At 33.6% G+C, this 25,549-nt stretch overlaps 3 protein-coding genes across 3 annotated transcripts; 2 read left to right on the forward strand and 1 right to left on the reverse strand.

Annotated features, from left to right (window-relative positions):
- Positions 1-5,369: 5,369 nt before the first annotated feature.
- LOC140890039 (uncharacterized) lies at positions 5,370-6,388 on the forward strand. Its single transcript, XM_073297787.1, has 3 exons — positions 5,370-5,919; positions 6,033-6,151; positions 6,236-6,388. The coding sequence occupies exons 1-3, from the start codon at positions 5,370-5,372 to the stop codon at positions 6,386-6,388; spliced, it is 822 nt and encodes a 273-aa protein (XP_073153888.1).
- Positions 6,389-10,283: 3,895 nt separating this feature from the next.
- LOC140890700 (pentatricopeptide repeat-containing protein At3g12770) lies at positions 10,284-12,756 on the forward strand. Its single transcript, XM_073298688.1, has one exon. It carries the CDS (start codon positions 10,306-10,308, stop codon positions 12,469-12,471), a length of 2,166 nt encoding a protein of 721 aa, XP_073154789.1. The 5' UTR covers positions 10,284-10,305; the 3' UTR covers positions 12,472-12,756.
- Positions 12,757-12,811: 55 nt separating this feature from the next.
- On the reverse strand, positions 12,812-16,684 carry LOC140890701 (monoterpene synthase TPS4, chloroplastic-like). The gene is made up of 7 exons (XM_073298689.1): positions 16,575-16,684; positions 15,926-16,214; positions 14,655-15,039; positions 13,904-14,125; positions 13,606-13,744; positions 13,263-13,517; positions 12,812-13,105 (listed from the first exon to the last, which is right to left on the reverse strand). Exons 1-7 carry the CDS (start codon positions 16,668-16,670, stop codon positions 12,815-12,817), a joined length of 1,677 nt encoding a protein of 558 aa, XP_073154790.1. The 5' UTR covers positions 16,671-16,684; the 3' UTR covers positions 12,812-12,814.
- Between the last annotated feature and the right edge of the window lie 8,865 nt (positions 16,685-25,549).

Below are 25,549 nucleotides of genomic sequence, written 5' to 3' on the forward strand. Positions count from 1 at the left end.
AAAACAGAAAATTATTATTATTATTATTATTTGAGCTCAAGGAATTATTTAGAAAGGGCCGGACTCATTTTTTATTATTATTATTATTATTATAATATAGATATTTTTTTTTGGAGAAAATTATAATATAGATATTGAATAGAAACGAGGCGAAAATGATAGCTCATTTCGAGACAATGAGTCAGTTGAATTGAAAGGAATTTTTTATTGATATTAGTGGGATAGGCACACGCGTTATGTGTGAAAATATGAATAAATGTGTTGGTTATTCAGTTTTTTTTAGAAATATTGATAATTCAATAATTGAATTTCACTTTTTGGGGAAGATGAGGTGTAAAGGGTAAAATTAGCAAAAAACTTAGTATCCTCACATTAGGTAAGAAGAAACGGTTATTATATATATATCAACTTTAATAAAATAATAGAGATTTTTCTTTACGTTTTCAAAGTTGTATGTAAGAAGTTAAATTGAGAGTGTTTGGAAAACTGTTTTGATAACCATTTAAAAATTGCAGTTATCATCCTCAATCTCAATTAGTTAGGCTCCACTTTACTAGTTGTGATAAACTTAAGTATTTGTTTGGTTTGATTTATGTGGTGAAAATAAAAGTGTGATTATGCTACTCATTTTACTAAATTACCCCTGCTGACTTTTCAACATTTAGTTGACCATCCATTCGACTGTCCTCTACTTCCGCTTAATTGATTCTTCTCTTCCTTCGAATATATGGCTGCAACCAAATCACTCAAAATATCTTCTGCTTTGTGTTCAAATCTTTTTGTTGTTTAAGATTATATTTTCGGAAACATTTGAGAAAAACGATGTATAAATTTTGCATTTTATCCAAAACTTATTTTATGGGCTTTTTTCCATTTTTTTTCCCCCACTACCACATGCAAAAAATTCACATCTTATTTTGTAACCTTAATCTTTTTGCACAAACAAAAACTCGTAAAATCATAACGTGAAGAATGATATATAATTTAGAAAGGGGCCGAATTCAGAAGAGTTTGGCTTATGACAGGGTAAAGGATCGGAGAAATTATAATCTGCCGTACTAAGCATGCTTGGTTAATGATATCGAGGCCCAAGTGTGGATTAGTAAGGCTTTTTCACACATCGACAGTGCTCTTATCACAGGCCTGTTGTTATCATTCGAAGGTTACAAAACAGTCAAATTAAACGTCGGATTAATAACTTAGCACACCCTAATCATAGCTACCAAACATGGTTAATTACTTAAATGAAATTGTTTGGTATGCATGATAAGAGAGGGATTATCATGTGTTTGGTATGCCGGATAAATATTTTGATAAGCCCGTTGAGCCCGCCCTTGGCCCACACTGTAGACACTATTATCCTTTTTTGGTGGTTAAATAATACTTTGGGGGAGGCAAAGATAAGACTTGACAATTTTTTGTTTCCAATAATACCCTACAATTTAAAATAATTAATAGTAACATTATAATTGCTATAACTTTTATTTAACATTAAAATTAATATTCAAATTATTATTACTGTTTTAATAATAATATAATTTAATTATAAATAAAATCATTTTTATATTATTATTAAATTTAATTAATATTTTTAGTTATTTTTTGTGGTTTGGAAATTAAAATTAGTGACATTTTAATAATTAATAATGTTACAACCTTTATTTAACGTTAAAATTAATATTCAGATTGTTATTACTATTTCCCAAAAAATACATATTTATATTATTATTAAATTTAATTATTTTCTATATTTTAATTAATATTTTAGTTTGAAAATAGTGAAAATGTAATCATTAATATAATAATAAATAAATATAATTTATAATATAAAGAATTTAATGATTAATTTTATAACTATTCACCATATTTTAATTATAATTAATTATTGGTATATTAATTATTTAACAGTAATATTGTAATTATGATTAATTTTTATTTAAAATTAATATTTAAATTATCAAAATAAATTCATATTTATATTATTATTAAATTTATTATTTTCTATATTTTTATTAATATATTTAGTTATTTTTTTGTTTGAATTTAAAATTAATGAAAATTTAATAATTAATATAATATTTAATTTTTATTTATAATGATTAGGGTAAAAAAATAATCTTTTAATTTATCATTATTTCAATCCCGATATTGATCATTCAAATCAAACATATCATTATTTATTTCAACTCTATCCAATTCCTTCAATAATTCCAATGTACTTTATCCATACTTAATCATTCAAATCAAACATATCATTTTGGGCTTGTGAAAAACATGTCCCAAATTTTGGAATTTTATTTTAATTTTAAAAAAAATTAATTAATTAAGACAAGACCAAAGAAATAGTAACTGCATGTACATTATTTTTTTAAAAAAATAATGTAAAGTGTTTGCCCCGCAGACAGACTATTTTTTCACAATTAATTTTTTTCCCATCTTGTTTTGCCTCCCCTTAAACAGAAATCGACTTTTTAGAATTTTTTTTTATTCATTTACAAAAAAAACTTGACAATACTTATTCAATTGGGAGAAATGATTCGAAAAAATTGTTAACAACTAGTAAAAATATTATTATTTATATAATAATTATTTTATTTTTAAATCATTAATTTAACTTAATAGAATGTAATTATATATATTATTTCATATAAAATAAATTATCAAGAATTTAATATTACAATTATTAAAAAATTATATTCTTTAATTAATTATATATATTATTTCATATAAAATAAATTATCAATAATTTAATATTACAATTATTAAAAAATTATATTCTTTAATTAAATTTTTTAAGTCAAGTTAATCAATATTTCTTAATTGAATTATCTACGGAGAGTTTTTTGTTAATATATTTTTTATGTTGTTTTTTAAAGTTTTAATACTAATTCACTTGATATGAAATAATTGATTGTTTAAAAAATTATATATATAATTTTTATTTCCTTCGCCTTGTCATAATTAATTATTAAAAAAAAAACCAAAATTTAGCATATGTGTTCACACTTCACAAGAAACCCAAAAAATCTTATGATCATAAGGAAGAAAAAAAGTATTAAATGTGAAGCCAAGCCTGCATTACAGAAGGAAGAAATAAACAACAACAAAAAAAAAAAGCCATCAACGACACCGTTTGATGGCACAGAACCTTGTGCTGTTAAATTAACACTGCAGAGGATTTGAATCCTAATTTTGGTTTTTGCCCTCTCTCGACAAAATTCCTGGATCCTCCCCTGATTCCATTGTGGGATCCCCTTTGTTTTCATATGAAAGTAGATCGTAACAACGTACTAACCGTAGTTTTAGAGCCTAATACCAATTTGAAGGGTCTAGTTCACAGATTACTCTAAACAAAGGAGCCATTTGATTTTCAAAATTTAAGTAGTGTTTATTTGATTGAAATGTTACATCATCGTTTATGCACGTGAACAATATTTATACATTCATCAGTGTCTTCAAATCCATATTGGAAATGTTCTGGTATGTATGTCAAGTTTTCAAAACTTTAATGGTAGGCAGAAATTAAGCGGTGGTTTTTTTGAATTTTAAAGTAAAATTTTAAATTATTTGGAAAGAAAAAATTATGGATTGAATGCTGAACTTAAGACTATGTTTGGTAGCATGGATAAGTCTTGGATTAGTCAATAATTCCGTGTTTGTCTCGTTTTTTATGGTTCGGGACTTAACCACAGGCCCCAGTGTTCTAAATGGCGGTCGAGACGGCCGCCTAGGCGGTAGGCGGCCCTCGACCGCCACGCCTCGGCATGTGGCGGTCGTTTCAGGCGGCCCAAGCTGCGAGGCGAGCGAGGCGGGTGCCCAGGCGATTGAAGCGGTTGAGGCGGTCAAGGCTTTTTAAATTCAGTCAAGGTCCATAGTCAACTAATTTTAAATTTTAGTCAAAAATCAATACATTTTAAAATCCTAGTCAAAGTTTATCTATTTTAAAACCCTAGATCTTGACTCATTTCAAAAACACTAGCCACTTTTTTCATTTTTCTCTCCCACCGTCCACCACACACCTCACCCGCATGCCGCCGCTCGCCGCCGCCTGATGCCACAAGCAAGCATTTTAGGTTAGTTTTGCATATTTCACCAACTTTTACATATAATTTCAGATTTCTTATTTCAAAATTGAAATTTACTGTTTTTTTTCTTTTATTTGTTGAAGATTAATGGCTGAAAATGATAACCAACCGGAGTTGGAATTTAAGCCAAAGTCAAAATATATTGTTTGAGATTATGGGATATTGTATAATAAAGAAAAAAGAGATTGGATCACATGTAAGTTGTGTAAGAGGCTTATTAAAGAAAGAGTTTATAGGATGAAACTTCATATTGCGGGTATTGTAGGACAAGTTGAAGCTTGTACTAAAGCTTCCGATGAGGACAAAAAAAGAGTGAAAGCTTATCTTGAAAATAGCAAGAATAAAAAGCGAGAAAGAATGGAAGAACTAAATGAAGAGAGAGCGGAGGTAAACATAGGTGTTGGTGAAGAGGATGGTGATTGTCAAGTGATAGGAGATTCTTCAAAAAAGAAGTCAAAGCACCTCGGGCCTATTGATAAGTGGACATCCGCAATTGATCCAACAAAGGCAAGACAACAAAACATAAATGATGCCTTGAAGTTAAAGTTTACAAATGATGTGCATGAGTATGTTGCTAGATGGATTTATGAAGCGGGAATTCCTTTTCATGCAATTGATAATCAAAGCTTTAGACAACTTGTAGAGGCGATTGGACAATTCGGTCCGGGCTACAAACCTCCAAGTCAATATCTTTTAAGAGAGCCACTTTTGAAGCAAGAAGTCGAAAGGACCAAATTATCTTTAAAAAATCATGAAGAAGAGTGGATGAAAAATTGATGTTCAATAATGACCGATGCATGGACCGATCGCAAGAGGAGAATCATTATGAATATATGTGTTAATTGCAAGCTAGGCACTTCATTTCTTGGTTCGATTGAAGAATCCATGGAGACACACACCGGTCTTTACATCTTTGAGTTCGTTGAAAAATATATCATTGAGATTGGCCCGCAACATGTTGTTCAAGTAGTGATGGACAATGCCACAAAAAATATGGCGGCGACGGATTTATTGAAGGTTACACAACTTCAAATTTTTTGGACCTCTTGTGCTACCCATACAATCAACCTCATGCTTGAAGCAATTGGAAAACTACCAAAGTTTAGTGGAATGATTGAGAAAGCAAAGGCCTTAACCATATTCATCTATGCACATCATAGAACTTTGGCTATTATGAGGAAATATATCAAGAAGAGGGACATTGTGAGGCCCAGGGTGACTAGATTTGCTACTTCATTTTTGACTTTGGAAAGTCTCAAAGACAAGAAAGATCAATAGAGACTTATGTTCACATCCGAAGAGTGGAGCAAAACAAAATTACTAAGTAGTGTGAAGGGAAAAGCGGTGGAGGCGACAGTAACAAGTATATCTTTTTGGAATGGTATTTCTTTGGCTTTGAGTGTTTTCACCCATTTGGTGAAAGTTTTACGTCTTGTTGATGGTGAAGATAAGCCCTCAATGGCATTTTTATTGGGTGCACTTAAACAAGCCAAAGAAGACATTAGAAAGTCTTTCAAAAAAGAGGAAAATGCCACCCCTATTTTGAAGATTATTGATGAGAAGTCTAAGGGTAGACTTGATAGTCCTTTGCACTATGCCACTTACTTGTTGAATCCGATATTTTACTTCAAAGATTCAAGCATGTCAAATGACACCAAGATTATGAATGAGTTCTTGAATTGTGTCGAGATCATTTTTCCCACCAATGAGAACATGCAATCTACCATTGCTAATAATGAATTGTTGAAGTATAAGAATAAATTCGGTAACTTTGGAAGAAAAATGGCAATCACGGCATATGAGAAAGTAGATGTGTACCATGACTTTGATCCGGGTACATCTCTTTCCTTTATTTCTATTCACTAACATACATGTAGTTTTTTTTTTTTTTTTACCTATCTTTGGTTTAAATTTTAATTACTTTTTTTGCCTCTTTAATTTTTGAAGTTGGATGGTGGTCCAATTATGGTGGTGACACTCCAAACTTACAAAAAATGGCAATGAGATTTCTCTCTTTGGCAAGTAGTTCATCGGGATGTGAAAGAAATTGGAGTCAATTTGAAGGGGTAAATGTTAAGTAGTAATTCGTAAATTATGTTATAGACCATTTATTTTATTAATGACAATGGTTTAAAATTTTAAATGTTTAGATACATACTAAGAAGAGGAATAGGCTCGAGACATCAAGATTGAATGATCTTGTATATGTCAAATTCAATGCCAATCTTATGAATAAGAAAAGTAAAAGAGAAATGGATGGAGATTCGCTTCTATCCTCACAAGCTAGTGAAGCTCAAGGTTAGCTTGTTGATGGAGGTGATGAAGATGAGGTCGAGCCGGGTTCCGGACTTACTTGGAGAATGGTAGCGGAGGCCTCCGGAGCGGATGAAGTGCTACAACCAAGAAGGAGTGCAAGAAACATCCCCATTAGAGAACTTGATGAAGATTTAGATACATCGGAGGAGGAGAAGAAATAAGATGTTGATTTTGAGTCCGATGACGAGAGGATTATGAATGTTGTTGATGGTGCATATGTGGATGATTTAGAAGATTAGTTATGTTTAGTCTAGTACTTATTGACATAATGTCCTAGTGGATTGAAACTTTGAATTTTAAACTTAGTGTTTTTGTCAAAGTAATTATATTACTTAGTATTAATATGATGATGAATCTTTATTAATTATCTTGTTAGTTTGAGTTTATATATTTATTTTCACCTTGTATATATGGTATTTTATTTATGAAGATTTTTTTTATGCATGACTATATATGATTACCCATAAAAATGCTTTAAAAAAATTCAACCGCCTAGGCGGCCGAGGCAGTAGGCGGTCTCGGACCGCACCGCCACCACCTCCCGCCATTTACAACACTGACAAGCCCGTGATTAAAGCCTATTTTCGGGACAAAAAAATTGATTACAATCCACGTGGAGGTGGTGGTATTCTAATCCGTGTTGGTACAGTACCTTGTGTTAATGTCTTGTTGACATTTTTGCCCTTCCTCCTTACATGCCTATTCTCCTCCCCTTTTCCTTCGCAACCCGGATCTAGACTCCATTGTAGTTGAATGGTCCTTTTCCTTTCTAAGCTCCAACGCATGGATACTCCGACAACCATGGACATTTCTCGAATCACGGGCACCGACGAAACCCAAACCCAAGTTCCCCTTTCTGAATTTGAAAATTTAGCTCTAAAACTCTCCATTCCAACCACTGCGAATTTGAACTTGGGTTTGTGTCTACCTTACGGCCACGTGGATTCCAGCTTGCGAGCTCTTGCTGGGCAAGTTGAGGGCTTTGGCCGATACTCTATCGGTGGTATCAAGTTATCATAAAGGTTGAAATTTTATTGGATTTGGATTTATTGAACATAATCTTTTGCTGTTGGTCAGTTGGTAGATTAGGGCTTTCAAAAGGTGGATGATATAATTACGATCGATTTCGTTGGCTTTATCAAGAAAAACGCAGAAGGGCGTTGAGATTTCATTTGGTGGGAAGTGGCATTGTTGAAAGTCAATTAGCAGGGTAGAAAGGTCATTGCACAAACAAACATATTTTTATCATCTCACAAAAAAATTTACCAAACGAATAATAAAATTATCACAACTTTTATTTATCCTACTTTTATCAATCAAAGTCTGTATGCATTAATAATCTCATCACACCTACCAAACGCAGCCTAAGAAACAAATTTCAGTTATATATATATAAATATATATATATATACATACATATCTATATACACATACATACAAATATGCAAAATTAGCTAAATATGGTATATATATATGTATCATTTATCTAATATTTCGGTTATATTATATATATATATATATGTGTGTATAAATATATACATACAATACACAGTCTTGATTTCCAGCACCCTAGAGTGCGGGAGATCCATGTACACCCATGCCCAAAATAACTCCGATTGCCTTGAAATTTTCACGGTAGGATCGTCTCGAAAATTTGAATCCAACGATGTATCATATGATACAAATTTCAATACTTGCGTATATATTTGAGTACTCAAATTAAAAATCATATATTAGTACTAATTTTGAAGCATTTTATGCTCAAATATCATATATTAGTACTGTATTTTCAATGTTTTGTACCGAATTTAATCCGAGAAAAAACATGTGAGTCCAGGGAGTGCATAAACATTTTGCTAAGGATCAGAGATATTCCAAAAATATTTTTTTTCTGACAAGAACTGAATGCAAAGTTATGTTTGAGTTGGGGGTTTAAAGCAAATTTACTCTAGTTAATATTCATATATTATTTACACACAAAGCGTGTGCATGTCACAAAAATTAGTATATATATATATATATATATATATATATATAGTTTTGTAAGGTAAGTTTAAAATGTTCAGCCGTTCAGGTGAACAATTTTTTTTTTTTTTTTTTTTTGAAAATAAAGAGCTAGTGTGCTAGGTAACTTGGATGCCAATTGAGATAACACCCAACTTATTTTAATTTTTCTAAAAAAAGGTTTTTTTGAGGTGCTCGAGTGAATATCTTGTGGAATGTCATATTAATATTAAATATTTTTTAGATGTTCACGTGAACATTTTGTGGAATGCCACATAAACAATAAACATATTTAAGATCTTCACACGAACATTTTAATTTTTTTAAAATTCAAGATTAGAGGCCATCGAATTAAACATGTTAAATACCGTACATGCTAGTGTGCAAGATAACAAGATTAATATATATATATATATATATGTATATATATATATATATAGAGTAATGATACCCTGCACACCCTTACCCTGCACACCTGTGGGCACCTGCCTACGTGGCGCGCCCACAACCACACAATTGTTTTTTACAAAAACTGGCTGACCAATCATGGACCGCCACGTATGCGGTACTCATGTTACCCTGCACACCTAGGGTGCAGGGTATCATTTCTATATATATATATATATATATATATATTAATCGAATGAGAAACTTAATTAAAGGTTGGATAAATCGTTTAATGAATACAATGTATAATGATAACGGATCCACCGAATTAAAAGCGATTATAGAGGCCAACTGAAAATTTAATTTAGTTTAAATGTTAATTTTAGATTATTCAAACTTGAATAAAATGTATGTAACCACCACACGCTGCACATACCAGCTTGCGGGTGGAGCTGTTGATGAGCCGAGCGCGCGTATTGGTGTTGTTCATTCCGGGATTCTGCCGAGTTAACCATTCCAACCTAGTTGCCACTAGATTGGCTCGATAGGAGCTGACCAAGACTTGTCATGAGGCTTGGAGGTTATCTTTTTAATTTTAGCAATTCTAAATTTTTTCTCGTAATATTGCTGATATTGTGTAAATTATCTTAATGTCATGTTTGTGTCACGTCAACATCACATTAGAAAAATATAAGAAAAATAAAGATAAAAGATTAAAACTGAAATTTGACAAAATATATAGAATACCAATACTGTAAAGTGTAAAGAATCAAATTTGTATGACGGAAATTCTAATATTCCATGTTCTAAAAAATGATGTAAGAGGGAGCGATCGGTTACTAGTAGTACATATCAAACTTGTTCTTCCATAATGGACTTCGGAGTTCGAATCCATTGGCTTCATCCAGTGGCGGAGCCACACTTAGTGTCACCCGGGCTAAAGCCCGGGTGTCACAAGATTTTTTCAAAAAATTATATATATTAATTTTGAAGGATTTTGAAATAATTTGATGATAGTTCGGGTAGTTTATTCCAAAATATTGAAGAATTCAAGAGATAACAATTGTAGCCCGGATAGAATGAAATTCTTGGTTCCGCCATTGGCTTCATCAATCACATTATGTAAATTTGCTGCACTCGATCCATCTCTTAATTTTGAGTTTCACTAAAAGATGATATGCTCGTGTTAATAAAATTCTCTTCCCATAAAAAGAGAAAGTGGTGAAATTTTAATTAAAAAAAAAGTGTGTTTTGCACGCGATCACACACATATATATAATTTTTTTGTGTTAAATTTTTTTTTCATATTCAATTTCAGGATGATACAATAAATTAAATATTAAAACATTTGTATGCACGAATATATATAATTTTTTTGTGTTAATTTCAAGTTAATATAAAATATTTAGAATTTTTTTTTAAAAATATAAAATAACATTTAATTAAAAAAAAATTAATACACAGATGAACGCAGCAGCAACTTTAGTTCAATTGGAGCTGTTTGTTTGGTTTTATGTCATCTTGTAGAATATCTTTGCAGCAACGATCTTTCAGATTTCCTTACCTGTTCTTCAAAAGTTTCAAGTTCGAATTTTGTTCTAGTAATCCTCGCATTTTCAGTTACAGTTTTTACCACTCTAGCGACAGCTTCGGTGGCCTTGAATCTTTATATGCATCTCTTCTTGAGAAATCAACCGGTAGAAATCATCTCTATCAAATCCACTGTCAATTATACAGGCATGGATTGCAGAATAACGGATTTGTTATCACCAAGTTCATCCGTAGGGGATGCGATCTTAAAGAAGTTGAATATGCTCGCCAGCTGTTTGATGAGTTTCCGAAGCCTTATGTATCTTTGTGGAATGCCATTATCAAGGGATATTCTATCCACAATATGTTGGATAAGGTTGTTGAAATGTACTGGAAGATGCAGGGGGAGTTTGTGAGTCCGGATTCTCACACGTTTCCGTATGTTCTTAAAGCTTGTGGTGGCTTAGCGGCGGAAGAAATTGGTCTTGCCGTTCATGCGCAGGTTTTAAGACATGGGCTCGAGGGCGATGTGGTTGTGCAAAATGGGCTCATGGCTTTTTACGTCAAGTGTGGGAAAAATGATCGTGCTCGTGTTGTTTTTGATGGGTTGAATAATAGGAATGTTGTTTCTTGGACTTTGATTGTTTCCGGTTGTATACAGCTTGGACATCCTATGGAGGCGTTGAGGATTTTTAGAGACATGAGAGGCTCGGGTGTGAAACCGGATTGGATATCGTTAGTGAGTGCTGGGAAGGCTTATTCGGACATAGACGACTTGGAACAGGGAAGATGTCTTCACAGTTTGGTGACGAAGATGGGACTTGAATTTGAACCTGACTTGCGGATAGCACTCACGTCTCTCTATGCAAAATGTGGCCAGGTGACGGCTGCAAAATCATTGTTTGATCAAATGAAGCTTCATAATGTGATTCTCTGGAATGCAATGATTTCAGGATTTGTGAAAAATGGTCATGCTAATGAGGCATTGGATCTATTCCATGAGATGATATCAAAAAACATTCAACCGGATTCCGTAACTTTACAATCTGCCGTTTTGGCTACTGCCCAACTGGGGTCACTCGAGCAAGCAAGATTGATGGATGACCATGTTAAGAATAGTGAGTTCAGAGATAACGTATTCGTGAACACCGCACTTATTGACATGTATTCAAAATGTGGAAATGTGGAGCTGGCCCGCCAGATTTTTAACCAGATTGTCAAGAAAGATATAGTTGTATGGAGTTCAATGATAATGGGTTATGCATTACATGGTTTAGGAAAAGAAGCGGCTGAACTTTTTGATGGAATGAAGAACGCTCGAGTATCTCCAAATGATGTTACATTTCTTGGCGTGATTACCGCATGTAGTCATTCTGGTCTCGTAGATAAGGGGTGGGAATTTTTCAACAGCATGAAGGAGTTTGGCATTGAGCCTAGCCAGCAGCATTATGCTGGTGTTGTTGACTTGCTAGGCCGAGCTGGGTGCTTGGAGAAGGCCTATAATTTCATCACAACCATGCCAGTACAACCAGGTGTTTCGGTGTGGGGGGCTCTCTTGAGTGCATGTAAGACCTATCGTCGAGTAGAACTTGGTGAATATGCTGCAGAGAGGCTTTTCGCTTTAGATCCACTAAACATAGGACACTATGTGCAGCTCTCTAATCTTTATGCCGCTTCCCGTAAGTGGGACGGTGTGGCGAAGATTCGAGTACTGATGAAGAAGAAAGGATTGAACAAAGATTTGGGATATAGCACCATTGAGATAAATGGAAACCTTCAGGCTTTCCGTATGGGTGACAAGTCTCATTCAAGATCAGACGAGATATATAATAAGCTTGAGTGGTTGGAAACAAGGTTATTGGAGTGTGGATTTGCCCCTGACAGAGAATCGGCTTTGCACGATCTGGACGACGAGGAAAAAGAGGCAATTTTATGTAACCACAGCGAAAGGCTAGCAATTGCATATGGACTCATCAGTACGGCTCCTGGAACCATACTTAGGATAACGAAGAATTTGCGGGCTTGTGTTAACTGCCATTTAGCAACCAAATTAATATCAAAGTTGGTTAACAGGGAGATTGTTGTTAGAGATACAAACCGGTTTCATCATTTCAAGAAAGGAAGTTGTTCTTGTGGTGATTATTGGTAAAATCGTAGTACTTACTCTTATGATTTTGGTAATCTATAGAGTTCATAAACATGTCTCAAAAAGGCTCAATGATAAATCATCTAAGCATGACTTTGCAGCTATATTGTCTCAAAAAGGCTCAAGGGTTATGCATCTGTATACATGGCTCTACAAAGACAGCCTCTGCTATGCTCTTTGTGAGTGGTGTAATAGAAAGTAAATTACTTTTTCGATATGACTCAAGATGGATGCTGTCTATTTATTTATTTATTTATTTTAGGAATACATTTCAAAATTATAAGTCAATATATATATATATATAGAATTCGGTTATAAGACGTTGGAAAGAAATAGATCGATGTAGCTAAAGCTCAATGGGCTCCCAAAATATAGAATCAGCAATGTTTTTGACATTGGAGGCATAGCTGTATTGTTGGTGCTGATAAAACACTTGTGCGGTTCTGCTCATATTAAAGCAGACATTGATTATAGACAAGGGCCATGGATTTGAATCCACCAGATTCCCATTCAAATCTTTCCATAATTTCAGAATGAGTTGTTTGATGTGTTGTTGGGCTTCGTTTTCAGTCGACAGATTCTTCTCTTTCATTAACACCCCTATGATCGACGCATTATCTCCTCGATCTTCTTCTTCCTGGAATGTTAATCAACACGAATTTTATTCATCGATCGTTAAAATTTTATTTGACTTCTCTCAGTTCATGTCTCACTATCTTGTTCAAAGTTAACTGTGTTGATACATATATAGGATAATTTCGAAGGAAAAAATATTCCGCAAAAAATGGATATACCTTTGAAGTGCCAAGGTCGTCCCAAAGTCGTAGAATCCTCCCTGAAGCAGAAAATAATTTAGGATATGGTTTAGACATCAGTTTTATGTTATGATCTGTGAGGCCTTCTCCCATCAAGAAGAATGCATGCACCAAGGCCATGTACGCCCCCGCGGTGGCTACTCCATTTTCCACATATTCTTCGGCACTAACCGCTTGTTCTCCACGGCTGAACCACTTGAATTCGATCATATAAGCTTCCACAGTATGGATCCACTATATCACAAAAAATAACATGTAATGAGATTGATTTTTGTAAGATAAAAAGTTTAGTGTATGTTAGTATATACATATGTAATATTACCGATCCCTTAAGGAGATGGTGAATGTCTTTTCCCAGTTGTTTGAGAACCTTGTGGGCTATCTCTTTAGTTGTGTTGTACAATGCCATGTAACATACTTTCATGTACTCGGGGAGTGTTTCAATCGCATTAGCATCCCATCTGCGAAATTTATCAGATAAGACCATTCAAAAATAAAATATTATATAGCGAAAAGATATATCACTATAAAAAAATTTATAATATGTGTGATTTGCATGCTTGTGATGCAGATGCGTGCATACATAAAGTTTGTATAGTTTACCAAAAATGAATATATACCTTTGAATTGCACGGGTGAAGAGTGAGAGATCATGAAAAGTGCCATATTTGTCAAAAACATCATCGATGACTAACAAAATGGCGATGACTTTTGCCATTTCTACGCGAACTTCGCTATATTTTGGGTTTGGGAAAATTCCAACAGTCCACAGAAAGCATTCTCCCATTGAATTCCTCGCAAAGTGACCCAACTTGTCCCCTACGCCCAGTTGCTTCCACCACCTGAAAAGCACCTTATGTATCAGCTAAATAATATCAAATATATATATAGATCCATGTTAGCATAATATAATATAAGCAAACGATTGCCCTTATGGTGTCCAAGTTGGTGGAGTAGGTGAATTCTTGGTCAGATGTCAGTAGTTCGATTCCCCCTACCAACACCTTTTTGGACTAGCCTTTCACACAGAGCTTGCCTAGAGTGGTATATTTGGCTAACGTAGTTTGCAGGCTATTGCGTTAGTTCTAGGGTTTATCCAGTGCGCACCGAAAGTAGCGGCTGCGGGTTCCCACGCCACAAAATAAACAAAAATATATAAGCAAACGATTAAACTTGAAAAATCTTGAGCCCGAAATTAACTTCTATGAGCTTGATCATTTGTTTATACCCGTTCAAAGCTTAAAGACCAAAAACATAATTTTCTTGCATGACTAAAAGCTTGATCATAGAAAATACATAGATTTTATATTTGAAATTAAGGAGGAGGCCGAAAAATTAAATATTGTGAAATACGTACATATATATCTTTACCTGGTTAATTGAGTAAGCTCCATTTGGTGCAACAATTGAACATTGTTATAATCTAATTTCGCAAGTTGAAGAAGAGGACAACTATGGTTTGTTTGCATGTCGTAATATTCTTCTATGCCCAATCTAGACTCCAACCTCACCATTCTCCGATGCCTCGGCAGCTCTAGAGCTCGGCTGATCCGCCGTGAAATAACATGACAATCCGGCCTCATTGTTTCAACCGATGTTTTTAACTGAATTTCTGAAAATTTCATGGCCTCGAATAAAATAATATCCTCATCATTTGATCCTAAATATGAGGCTTCATATAAGTTCAAGAGTCCCTCTTTGTCTTTGATCAAGGATTTTCTGATATTTTCGTCCTTCACGAATTTTTCAAAAACATCTGTTCGATATTGATCATAATGAAATAAATCAAATCAACAAAACAAAACAAAACAAAAAAAATATTAGATATATATGTCAGTATAACTCAATATATATATATATATATATATATATATATATATATAGTTGATGTCCATATTTATTTAATTAGTAAACATTGATTCGAAATATTAGTAACATTTTTTGCCTAGCTTCTTGTAATGTAAATTAACTAGATACTTAAATAAATACGTGAGATAATGTATGGATAATATTCGTCGTAAATATGATGAACACTGGGAAGCGTACGGTACGGTACGTACTCATCTTAAATATATATAATTAATGTATCCATAAATTTGTACGTGCTAAATATGAACAATTATATATATTGAGGATATATCACATCCATATTGGGTACGATTGAATTTAAGATCACATGACTTGATCATAAAATGAAGTACCATTCAAAAAATGAAGTACCATTCAAACGTACAAGAGGCGGAAGCAGGATTTTAAATTACTTGAGGTTGACACAAGTCACACAACATTGGATCGAGTTGTGTTCTTCCAATATTCTTATAAAAAAAAATATAAATTATGAATTATTAAATCGTTATCTATTTTTTCAACCAACATAGATCATTACCATAGTTTTCTGTTGGACATTTTTCCAGCTGCAAGCAGACGGAAATGGGAAAGAGACGATAGGAATTAACGGGGTCGTGAGTTAATTAGTTTTATTTTTATTTTTTTATGACGTGAAGACAACACTTAAATTTCGGACTAGTGCTGCAAACCACGCTAATCAGATAGACTTCACTGATTAGCATGTATGTACGTACGTAGAATTATCATTTATTAGAGGAGGTAAATATAATCTATTGGAAAGTGTAGTACTGTACCACAGCTAATTGGCTTCATATGTTGCCGGAGAAGCCGGAAACGAAGAGCAGTGGAATGAAGGTCGTCATGATCTTCTCCACATGAATGCCACTGGCTTAGCTTTTCTAACGAGAAATCGATTTCATCTTCGAAGTGGTGTGCAACTCCCAACCATTGAAGATTGTCTATCAGTTTCATTCCTTGTAGTACTGAGCCTGAATCCTCTAAATAGAACAATCTTTTCAATTCCTTCCTTTTCTTTTCCTTCAGTTCTTCAATGCCTCTAGTACTAATTGGTTTCTCATTTATCTGTAGAAAAAATGTTGTTAATTATGCAGTTGCTAGCTAAACGAGAGCAGATCGAGTGCATGTGATCTACATCTTCAGCCGTGTTCACATAGGATGTCGATCAAAGGGATCAATTTTATGTGAACTGCGTAATATTTCATCTATTTTTAGGTACGTATCACTTGACTAGTGGATAGAATGATAAAATATGCATAATACAAAAATAATAAATCAATATATTTGAATAAAAGATAATATAATAGTGCATGACACTAATCTTTTGTACAACTATCTCGAACCAAATTACATTGGATGAAATCATAGAACAAGTATATATATGACTTATAATCCTACGAACCAAGCGGTGTCTTCGTGTCTTACCAGATTTGATGCACGCATTAATATCGCTGGGCGCAAGAACTTGGGAAATCTTGAATTCATAAGAGGTTTTTTAAGCCAATCAGAATTGCAAGACATGATGTTGCATTGCATATTTGATGCCATTTGAAACGATAATACCTTCGAATGTACGCATCCTCGCTATTTTATAGGTAAAAAAGTTAGACCGTGCGGTTTGATCCGAAGACCAAATAAATTGCATTAAATGGACATATAATAATCTATCCAATTTAAAAACTAATAAATTAAAAAAAAACTCAAATATACATAATTCGTACGAGAAAATAATTGCTTTAGAAAATGGGAATTTTCGTTGCCGTATTTTAAATACTTATTTAATTCCTAATAAAAAAAAATTTTGGACGGTGTTTACAAAACTCGTATGGTTTCGCAATTTATGAAATTTCCCTAACTTATTTGACGCATATAAATTATTAGCTATGTTCTGATTGTATTCAATTTTTTAAAAATAAAATCTGTTTGTTTAATTTAATATTCAATATAAATTATTAGCTATGCAGTCAAACAAAATTATTGTAAATTTCGGTGATTAATATTGCTTTTCTGAATTCTATTGATCAGTCTTCCTTAAATTATATGCAAATTAATTATATGGTTGTATTCAAATTGATTTGTTTGGTTTTACTACACCTAAATTAAATTATGTTATTCAGAATACAAGTTTCTAAAGATTTCACTATTGGCGTGATTGTTTTGAAATCATGTACAGAGTTGATCAACGACATTTTAGTGAGCATATATATTATTCCTTCCGTCTCAATTATTTTGTCCACGTTTTTTTTTTGTCCCAAATATATAGTCATATATCATATTTAGTAATATTTTTTTACACTTTTTTACTAATATACCCCTATTAACTACACCTTAAAAATTGTGTAATTATTTTTTAATACATTAAATAGGGATAAAATAGGAAGTCTATATAAAATTTACTTTTCCAATAACTTAATCTGTGTGAAAAAGAAAAGAGGACAATATATATGAGATAGAGGGAGTATATATATACAGGGGTGGATTCAGAAATTTTGTTCAGGGGCGCAATGAAAAGCGGAGCCATATGTTGCTCTGTCCTGTGGAAGCTTGGGTGACCAGTTTTTTTCTCTATTTTTTATACATTAAAATTAAAGTTAGTCCACTTTGTAAATTTTTTTGTGAACAATTTTAAAATAAAAAGATACAAACACATTAAAAAATTGAGAGATTAGAAAATTTTAATTTGGATAAAAATAAAAATCTGGCTCCGTTATTGGATAAAATTCATAAAAAAAATCACGAATACGTAATTTATATCACTAAAAAACGAGCAAAAAAGTTAAAACATTATCATCAATTCATAATAATTTATTATATAATTATTTGATAAGTCGCTAAATATTTTGTTTTTCAATATATAACACCAATATGAGTTAGAATTGACATATACCACATTTTATTTTATCAAACAAATAATGCAAGTATATGATAAAAATTTGTATAAAAAATTGAGGGGGTGGCCCCTAGACCCTATATGGGTCCGCCCATGTATACAGTATATATACATATACATAATAGTTTTGAGATAATAGAACATTATAGATAAATTAATACTTGACAAAACTCTTGTCGATTGCTTAATTATATACAATTAATTTGATATCAAAGTTTTAAATTTGAAACCAGATATCAAATTTAAAATCCATTGTAACAATTCTCGGTGCAAAAAAATAAAAAATAAAAAATGAGAATTAGCAGCCCTATGCATGTGAATTAGCCCTTCTCCGCCGACGCATGCTATCCCCATTTGGCTTTTGACTATGCTGGCGGCCTTCGGGCCGGGGCAATGACGGAGCCAAAAATTTTAGTTTATTCGAGCTAAAATTTTAAGCTTTTTTATACTTTAATATTTTGAATTGAGCTATCCGGGTTAACACCAATTTAAACCAAAATTATTTAAAAAATTTATATACAAAATTCAAAAAAAAAAAATTCGGGCCACCCGGGCTAAAGCCCGGGTGCCCTTGAACGTGGCTCCGCCACTGTTTGGAGGCAGTGCTCGAAGGGCAATCCAACGATCCCGGGCTCTTACACATCAAATAATTTGATGTGCAAAAGGGTCCGGAATCGTTGGATCTGGCAAATCGAATAATACCGATATGTCAGCATATACTTTTCCACCAATTTGACCATTTCACACTTATTAATACATCCACGTGCATGGAACAGGATAACATGCGTCGGCGGAGATAGTACTGGCAAGTGGCAAAAGTTGACAAACATATATAATTCTAAGAAATGTTAAAAAACATAATGAAGTTTTCAAACATATGCATCATAATCGCATCATATTTTACTAGTCATGTCGCATATGCATTGCGTGTGTAATGTAATATATAAATATTATGTTTTGTGTGTGTAACGTAATATATAAATATTATGTTCTGTGTGAATATCATATAAATTTACTTTTTCAAGTATTTGATTAAATTTTTTTTTTTGTGCAATTTGATAAATTTGTGGAGTTTTTGTTTCTTTGTTTTAAAAAAAATGAGCATACCAATAGACCATTAAAACTAAGTGCTCTTACTTTATATAGCGTAGATACACAAAAATTTAGCCCGAGCTTTTATCATAAATGGTCGACAATATATATAGCACAATATAATCCATGCCAAAGAATGAGTGGAAGAAAGGCCAAAATAAAAAATCAAATTAGGCACCGTTTGGTTTGAGTGATAGAATAAGTAATCCATAGATAACTAATATAATGTAAATTAAAAATAAATAAGAAAAAATAGTTAATACATTATTTGATTTGATGTATAGATTATAATTTATTTGATTTAATTGTTGTAAAATTATTAATTAATAAATAGATAAATAATATGACGAAAATAAGGTGAAATTGATTGGGATAAGTTATACATAGATTAATAATACATCAAACCAAACAAATACGACTAAAACTTTAATTTTTCATAAAAATATCAAACCTCTGAGGATAATGTAGGAGTTAATTAGGACGACCTTTCTAGATGAATTAATAAGGGCAAATTATTTTAAACTCCTCACTACCAAATTTCTCTTTAACTTAACTCCCTACCCACCCCTTTCTTTATTTTTACTCCCTAGTGATTCCCATATTTGAATTAAAATATAATTAAAACTAATGTTTTGTACGTGGCTTTGTTATACCTATCGAACCAGTCCCGTCCATGCAAGACTATTAGTTACGCAAGTTTTCCAGCCGATATACGTCAGATTAGGGTCCAACATGCTTCCGTAAGATGAATTAAATTTAAATATCTTTTTGACCATAATGTCGTCGGGTCATACCTGCCGAGTTTTACGAAGTGCTCCTCATACTCCAACCACGCAGTCGCAACAGATGGTTTCTGCACAAGCTCCTTCAACGACACCCAGCACAGCCTTAATTCGTTTTCTACCTTAAGGCGTATGATATATAAATTTAATTATAAAATATGAACATGAAAGAACGAGAGATTTAGGAAATTTATTCAGACATAATATTATTACATAAATCAACTCCTGTGAAGAGGAGAAGACAACTTGTTTAGCTACTCATAGTAGCCTTGTTCTTGAAATACATAAAAGAAAACTTAATACAAAGAGAGAAAAATATTACAACAATTTATTTGTAAGAAAACTGAAGGGAATGATCGATATCTTCAGCTTCCTCAAATGCCTGTATTTATAGTTGTAGTTCCACTCGTTTCACCGAGAAACTTCAGGAAATCTCACAGCTGTCTTGTATTTCTTTATGTCATTATTGATGACATCTTTTACTAGTGGAGGAGGCAGCTGCCTTGAATTTTTTATGCCATTATTGATGACATCTTTTACTAGTGGAGGAATCACATGCTTGCCACTTTTTTTTGGCTTTATTCTCCTCACATGCCTGCTTTATTGTTGTTGGGGCATCTTTTGCTTTTGAAGTAGGCCCCTGTGAAAACGCATCTTCGGTGGTCCTTGTCCACCTTTGCTTGTCTCGGAAAAATCCTTTCGATCCGTTCGGGGTCTAAAGGTTTTTCCAAATTCTGGCTCCTTCTGATTTGGGAATTTTGGGCAGATATTTTCTGACCATCGTCCAATATGAGTCATGTTACAGAATTTTCGTTGAGTTTCTTTACTCCCCGGCAGCTTGTTGTTCCACAAAAGATTTCTCTTCTTTTCGAAGAGTTCTTCCGCAAATGCTGTAGTTTTTCCTGTCATTGTGTTTAACAGGAACGATCCATTCACAGAATTCTGATAAAATTTGAATGGAAACTTGACTTTCTCCATCTCAGTAAGACAGACCCAAATACTCCATGCCCTTCTGGTTGAGATCTCGTTTTCCCCGAAAGTGGACACCAAGGGTATTTCTTCAGTTTTAGGATCTTTGATAAATTTATGACTGTTTATATCAGGTCTCCTCAGCTTGATAAAATGAAAGGGTTCGTGTGATCCTTTCACTGTTGGTTCTGGAGCTGCACTGAAAAAGTATAACTCAAGCACATCTCCTCTGGCCAAATGATCATTATTTGCCCATGTTTCTTGGACTGCTTCCTGGATCCATTTTGGTAACTGTGATATCTCCGGGAAGCTTGGTGATGTTGTATAAACTGAGGCCAAAGCCCCAAATTCATACCAGAGTTTTACATCTTTTGGATTGACATTATTTTTTAGCCAAACCCTTGGATATATTCCTGCAACATCAACCCTGCAAGTGTTCGGGTTGATTTCACTCCTTGTATTCAATTTCTCCCACCTTTGTTGATAAACCTGAAATGGAGAAATAATAGATGGATTAGTATCAATCTTAGATTTGCCCTTGACAGTGTTGGGCTTAAGATTGATCTCTTCCTCTTTTACCCCAGAGGCGGAGGGTTGACTTGATGAGTTATCCTCATCAATTGTTGCTTCATCCAGATCATCAAAGGCTGATGATAGATTAGCACTTGTTTCTTGAGTTTTAGATTCCTCAAAATCTTGTTTCACAACCGGTGGTTGTATTTCTTGTTCTTGTAAAACCAATGGTTTTAGCATATCTTGTTTATGAGAAACCAATGATTTCTCTATAGCCTTCATAATTGGCCCTTGAATAGCAGCCCATAGTTGTGTTTGAGCTTGCATACATCCTGTAATTCAATTAGATACTTTGATCCGATCAGCTTTTTGTAACCTGCCGGCCATTTCAGCATTAATGGCTAACTGGTTGAACTCGTTTTGAAGCAACCCAAGGTGTTCCCTGAGATGCCTCTGCATTTTCATGATGGAATCCACGTCACTGCCTTCCATCTCTTGTTAAGAATTCTGCAAGAATATTTTCATGAGATTTAATAATAACAATATCAAAAATATAATTTTGACATAATTCTTGCCATCTTAATAACCTAGCTTTCTCAGGTTTAGATTCAATCTTATTTTTTAGAAAAGCTTTTACCTGGGTGTTATCAACCTTCAGAGTGAATTTTTTAGCAAGTAAAAATAATGGCCATTTTTCAAAAGCCCTTTTAACTGCATAAAAATTCCTTCTCGTCATCTAATGGCCTCAGATTCTGAAAAAAGACCGCTACAGTATCTGCATGGTATTTCCCCATCTGGAGTGATCTTGGTAAGGACTGCTGCCCACCAATCGTCACTGGCATCCGTAAATAATACCAGATCATCTTCATCTACGGGTATAGCCATTTTTGGGAGATTCTTACATATCTTTTTTAATTGGTTTACCCCTTTAGTATGGTCATCGGTCCATATAAACCTAGCATCCTTTTTTTAACAAAGGACTGAACACCTTTCTGTATATTGCTAGATTGTTAATGAACATCCCTGCAAAATTAACTACTCCAAGAAAACTCTGGAGTTTTTTTACATCTTTGAGTTTATCTGAAAAATTATTTACCTTTTCCACAATATGGGGTTGTAGAATTATTTCAGTTTCATCAATCTCAATACCGAGGAATTCAATTTTCCTCGTTGCTATGACTGCTTTATTTTCAGATAAAACCAGTCCTTCTTGTTTACAAATTTTAGATAAAATCTCTAAGTGTTTAACGTGTTTGTCTATATTTTTTGATGCTATAAGAATATCATCAATATAAACAAACATAAAGTTGAAATAATCTTTAAAAAGGTTATCCATCTTTCTTTGAAATATCTGGGGTGCATTAGCTAATCCCATAGGCATAACTTCCCAAATATAGTGTCCTTGTGGAGTAGAGAAGGCTGTGAATTTCTTACTTCCTTCTTCTATTCGAATCTGGTAAAATCCAGACTTACAATCAAATTTTGAGAACACTCTAGCATTTCGTACACAGCTAATTAGATGTTCTCTACTCGGTATGAAGTATCCATCAAACTCTAGGATTTTATTAATACCTTGGTAGTTAATAACTAGCCTGGGTTTCCCTCTTTTTATTTCACCATGATTTCTAATCAGAAAACCTGGGCTGCTATATGGTGAAACTCCTTCTTTGATTAAACCAAGGTCCAAATGTTCCTTGATAATCATTCTCATATCCCTTTGATCTGTTATGTTCATCGAGATAGGCTTATATCTGATGAATTCATACTCTTTGCCTTCCTTTAGAGTAAGACTGGCTTTGAGTTGATTTATATCCCACCATGCCAAAGGATGCTCGTTGTAACTTTCTTTGAGCCTCTTTTTGACATCTTCAAGGGATACTTTATTATCTAACTCTATATCTTTGTGATTTAGAGTTACCTTGAGAAGCTCCATATCCTCTGTTTGAAGTTCTTGTTCTATTGTTATTTTCAACATGGTTTCTCCAAACCTTCTTGGATCTTTCATTTTTGGGTGAAAATGTTGTCCTTTATCACCACGCTGGCTGCGAAATATTATCAGCAATTGTCGATAAAAAGCAAACTTGAGTCTTTGAACGATAATTTTATGATCACAAATTGTAGTGAACATAAGTCTTCTTGACTCATTGTCTTGTGTGTACTTCTTAAACATTTGTAAGAAGTTATTTCCTAACAGGATATCAGCTCTTGTATCATGGAAATAGATTGGTGGTGTTTTTACCTTGTACCAAGGTGTTTGACCTGCACCTCCCATAAATTTCCCGAGATAGTTCCTAGAGCCGCATCTTGTATATTCCTCATTCTTTTATCGCATACTACGATATCTATGGGTGAATCTATTCCCTCTTTAAAAGTAGCCTTGATCATAATCTGGATTTCTCCAATATGAATCCAAGACATTGTCTTTGCTACTTCTGCTTTTAATTTCTGTAATTCTTCTCGAATTTCTTCAAAGGGAATTAACTGCATTTCAATTTGATTACTGGTTAATTCCATAGGGATCGCCATTTCCCTTCTGGATACCTTATAAATCAAATTATGTCTTCTTTGTCTTAGCCCTAGGTTTCCTAAGACTCTTTCAACTTGTCCTGCCGAAAATCCTTGGTACTTCTGTAATGTTGGATTTTCTCTCATAATCCTTTGGACCATATTATGAGATATCGTTGTTTGACTAAAGAACCCAGCCAAAATTTCATGTGTTTCATGGTGAAACACTTCCTCTTTACTCTGATTCTGATTCTGATTCATCTTCAGAAACTTCTCGACTAAACAATATCTCTTCTTCGTATATGCTTTCATCTGAGGGGATATCCTTAAATTGATATACTTGGACTAGATCTTGAAAGAAGACCGCATCATCCATATCTGGTGTTGCTTCAAAGAGTTTAACTCCTTTTTTCTTGTTTTCTGGACAATTTGTAGATATATGTCCTCTTGCTCCACATGTCCAGCAGTTGCAATCCTTGAAACTTTCACTTGCTCTTGTATGAGTTCTTCTGAAAGTTCTTCTTGATGGTGTTCTTCCCCTGCTTTGTGATGAGCCTATTGCTGGGGATGTTCTTGTAGGTCCACTTCTTCTACCTGATCTATAGGATCTGGCCTTTTGTTTGGACCAAAATGTTCTTGGTTTCCAAGAAATTTTCATTCTTTTATTATAGAGATTATTTCTGAATTTCTTCCTTTTAAATCCCTGTGATCTGTTTCCAATGATCGTTGGAAGATCATTTTCTCTACAACACAAAGGTGTACGCTTATCTATACCTCTTATTTTCTTGTAGTTCTTCTGTAATGTTGCCATATGGCACCATTCTGCTAATTTTCCTTTAAAAAAGGAGGCACGTCTTGCCAATGTATCAAGATTGCCTGTAACATATTCTTTAATCAGCATTTCTCTCCATGAACTTGGCATTTTTGCAAAAAATAGCTGAATAGCTATATTTTTCCTCGAATCCCGAATTCCATCTGTATTTAGTGAATAACATAATGTATTCATCAACTAAGCAGATATCATGTAACTCGAGGCTATAAAGAGCTTGAGTATATCTTCTCTTTTTCTCTGTATCTTGATTATTGAAATAGTCTACCCCTATGAATTGTGCTTTAAATAGGGTGACCATTCTTTCTCCAATCTCGTTGAGGGATTCTCCTTCTAAGATTGATTCCTTAGTTTCTTGCATAGTCATCTCCCATGCGATCTTAACAGATCCCATTAGACTCATTTCTAGAAGTTTAATGAATCCTTCTTTATTGAGATCTAATGTCCCTGCTGCTATTCTCATAGCTGACGTCCAAACATCTATAAGATTTTAATGTTTTTAAAGTCCAAAACATCAAGGTTTAACATAACCCCGTAAGGATGTATTGGATCTAAAACAGTTTTTCCATAAGGAGTTTGATGGAGTGGGATTTTACTCCTTCTCGATCTGGTTCCTGCTGGATGTGAATTTTCTCCAACCTGGAACTCACTATGTGGTTCTTCTGTTTTAACCACATATCTTGGGGGATTCCCTATGGGTTGTTCACCCTCAGGGGAATTAATTTTTAGATCTACTACTTTGAGATTCGCAAAAGAATCCGCAAGATCTTGTAGATCCTCGAGCTTTAATCTTTCTAGAGTAGTCATCAGATAGTGTTTT

The sequence above is a fragment of the Henckelia pumila genome, chromosome 3 (genome assembly GCF_033568475.1).
Source record: "Henckelia pumila isolate YLH828 chromosome 3, ASM3356847v2, whole genome shotgun sequence".
NCBI classification, from domain to species: domain Eukaryota; kingdom Viridiplantae; phylum Streptophyta; class Magnoliopsida; order Lamiales; family Gesneriaceae; genus Henckelia; species Henckelia pumila.

Bases quoted from the DNA above. Each gene is read 5' to 3' on its own strand.
- LOC140890039 (XM_073297787.1), top strand. From the start codon at position 5,370: ATGTTCACATCCGAAGAGTGGAGCAAAACAAAATTACTAAGTAGTGTG. The intron at 5,920-6,032 runs GTACATCTCTTT...TAATTTTTGAAG, and splicing joins GTACCATGACTTTGATCCGG to TTGGATGGTGGTCCAATTAT. The intron at 6,152-6,235 runs GTAAATGTTAAG...TTAAATGTTTAG, and splicing joins ATTGGAGTCAATTTGAAGGG to ATACATACTAAGAAGAGGAA.
- LOC140890701 (XM_073298689.1), bottom strand. From the start codon at position 16,670: ATGTCTTGCAATTCTGATTGGCTTAAAAAACCTCTTATGAATTCAAGA. The intron at 15,040-15,925 runs GTACAGTACTAC...AATATCGAACAG, and splicing joins TATGAAGCCAATTAGCTGTG to ATGTTTTTGAAAAATTCGTG. The intron at 13,106-13,262 runs GTATATCCATTT...TTAACATTCCAG, and splicing joins ACGACCTTGGCACTTCAAAG to GAAGAAGAAGATCGAGGAGA.
- LOC140890700 (XM_073298688.1), top strand. From the start codon at position 10,306: ATGTCATCTTGTAGAATATCTTTGCAGCAACGATCTTTCAGATTTCCT.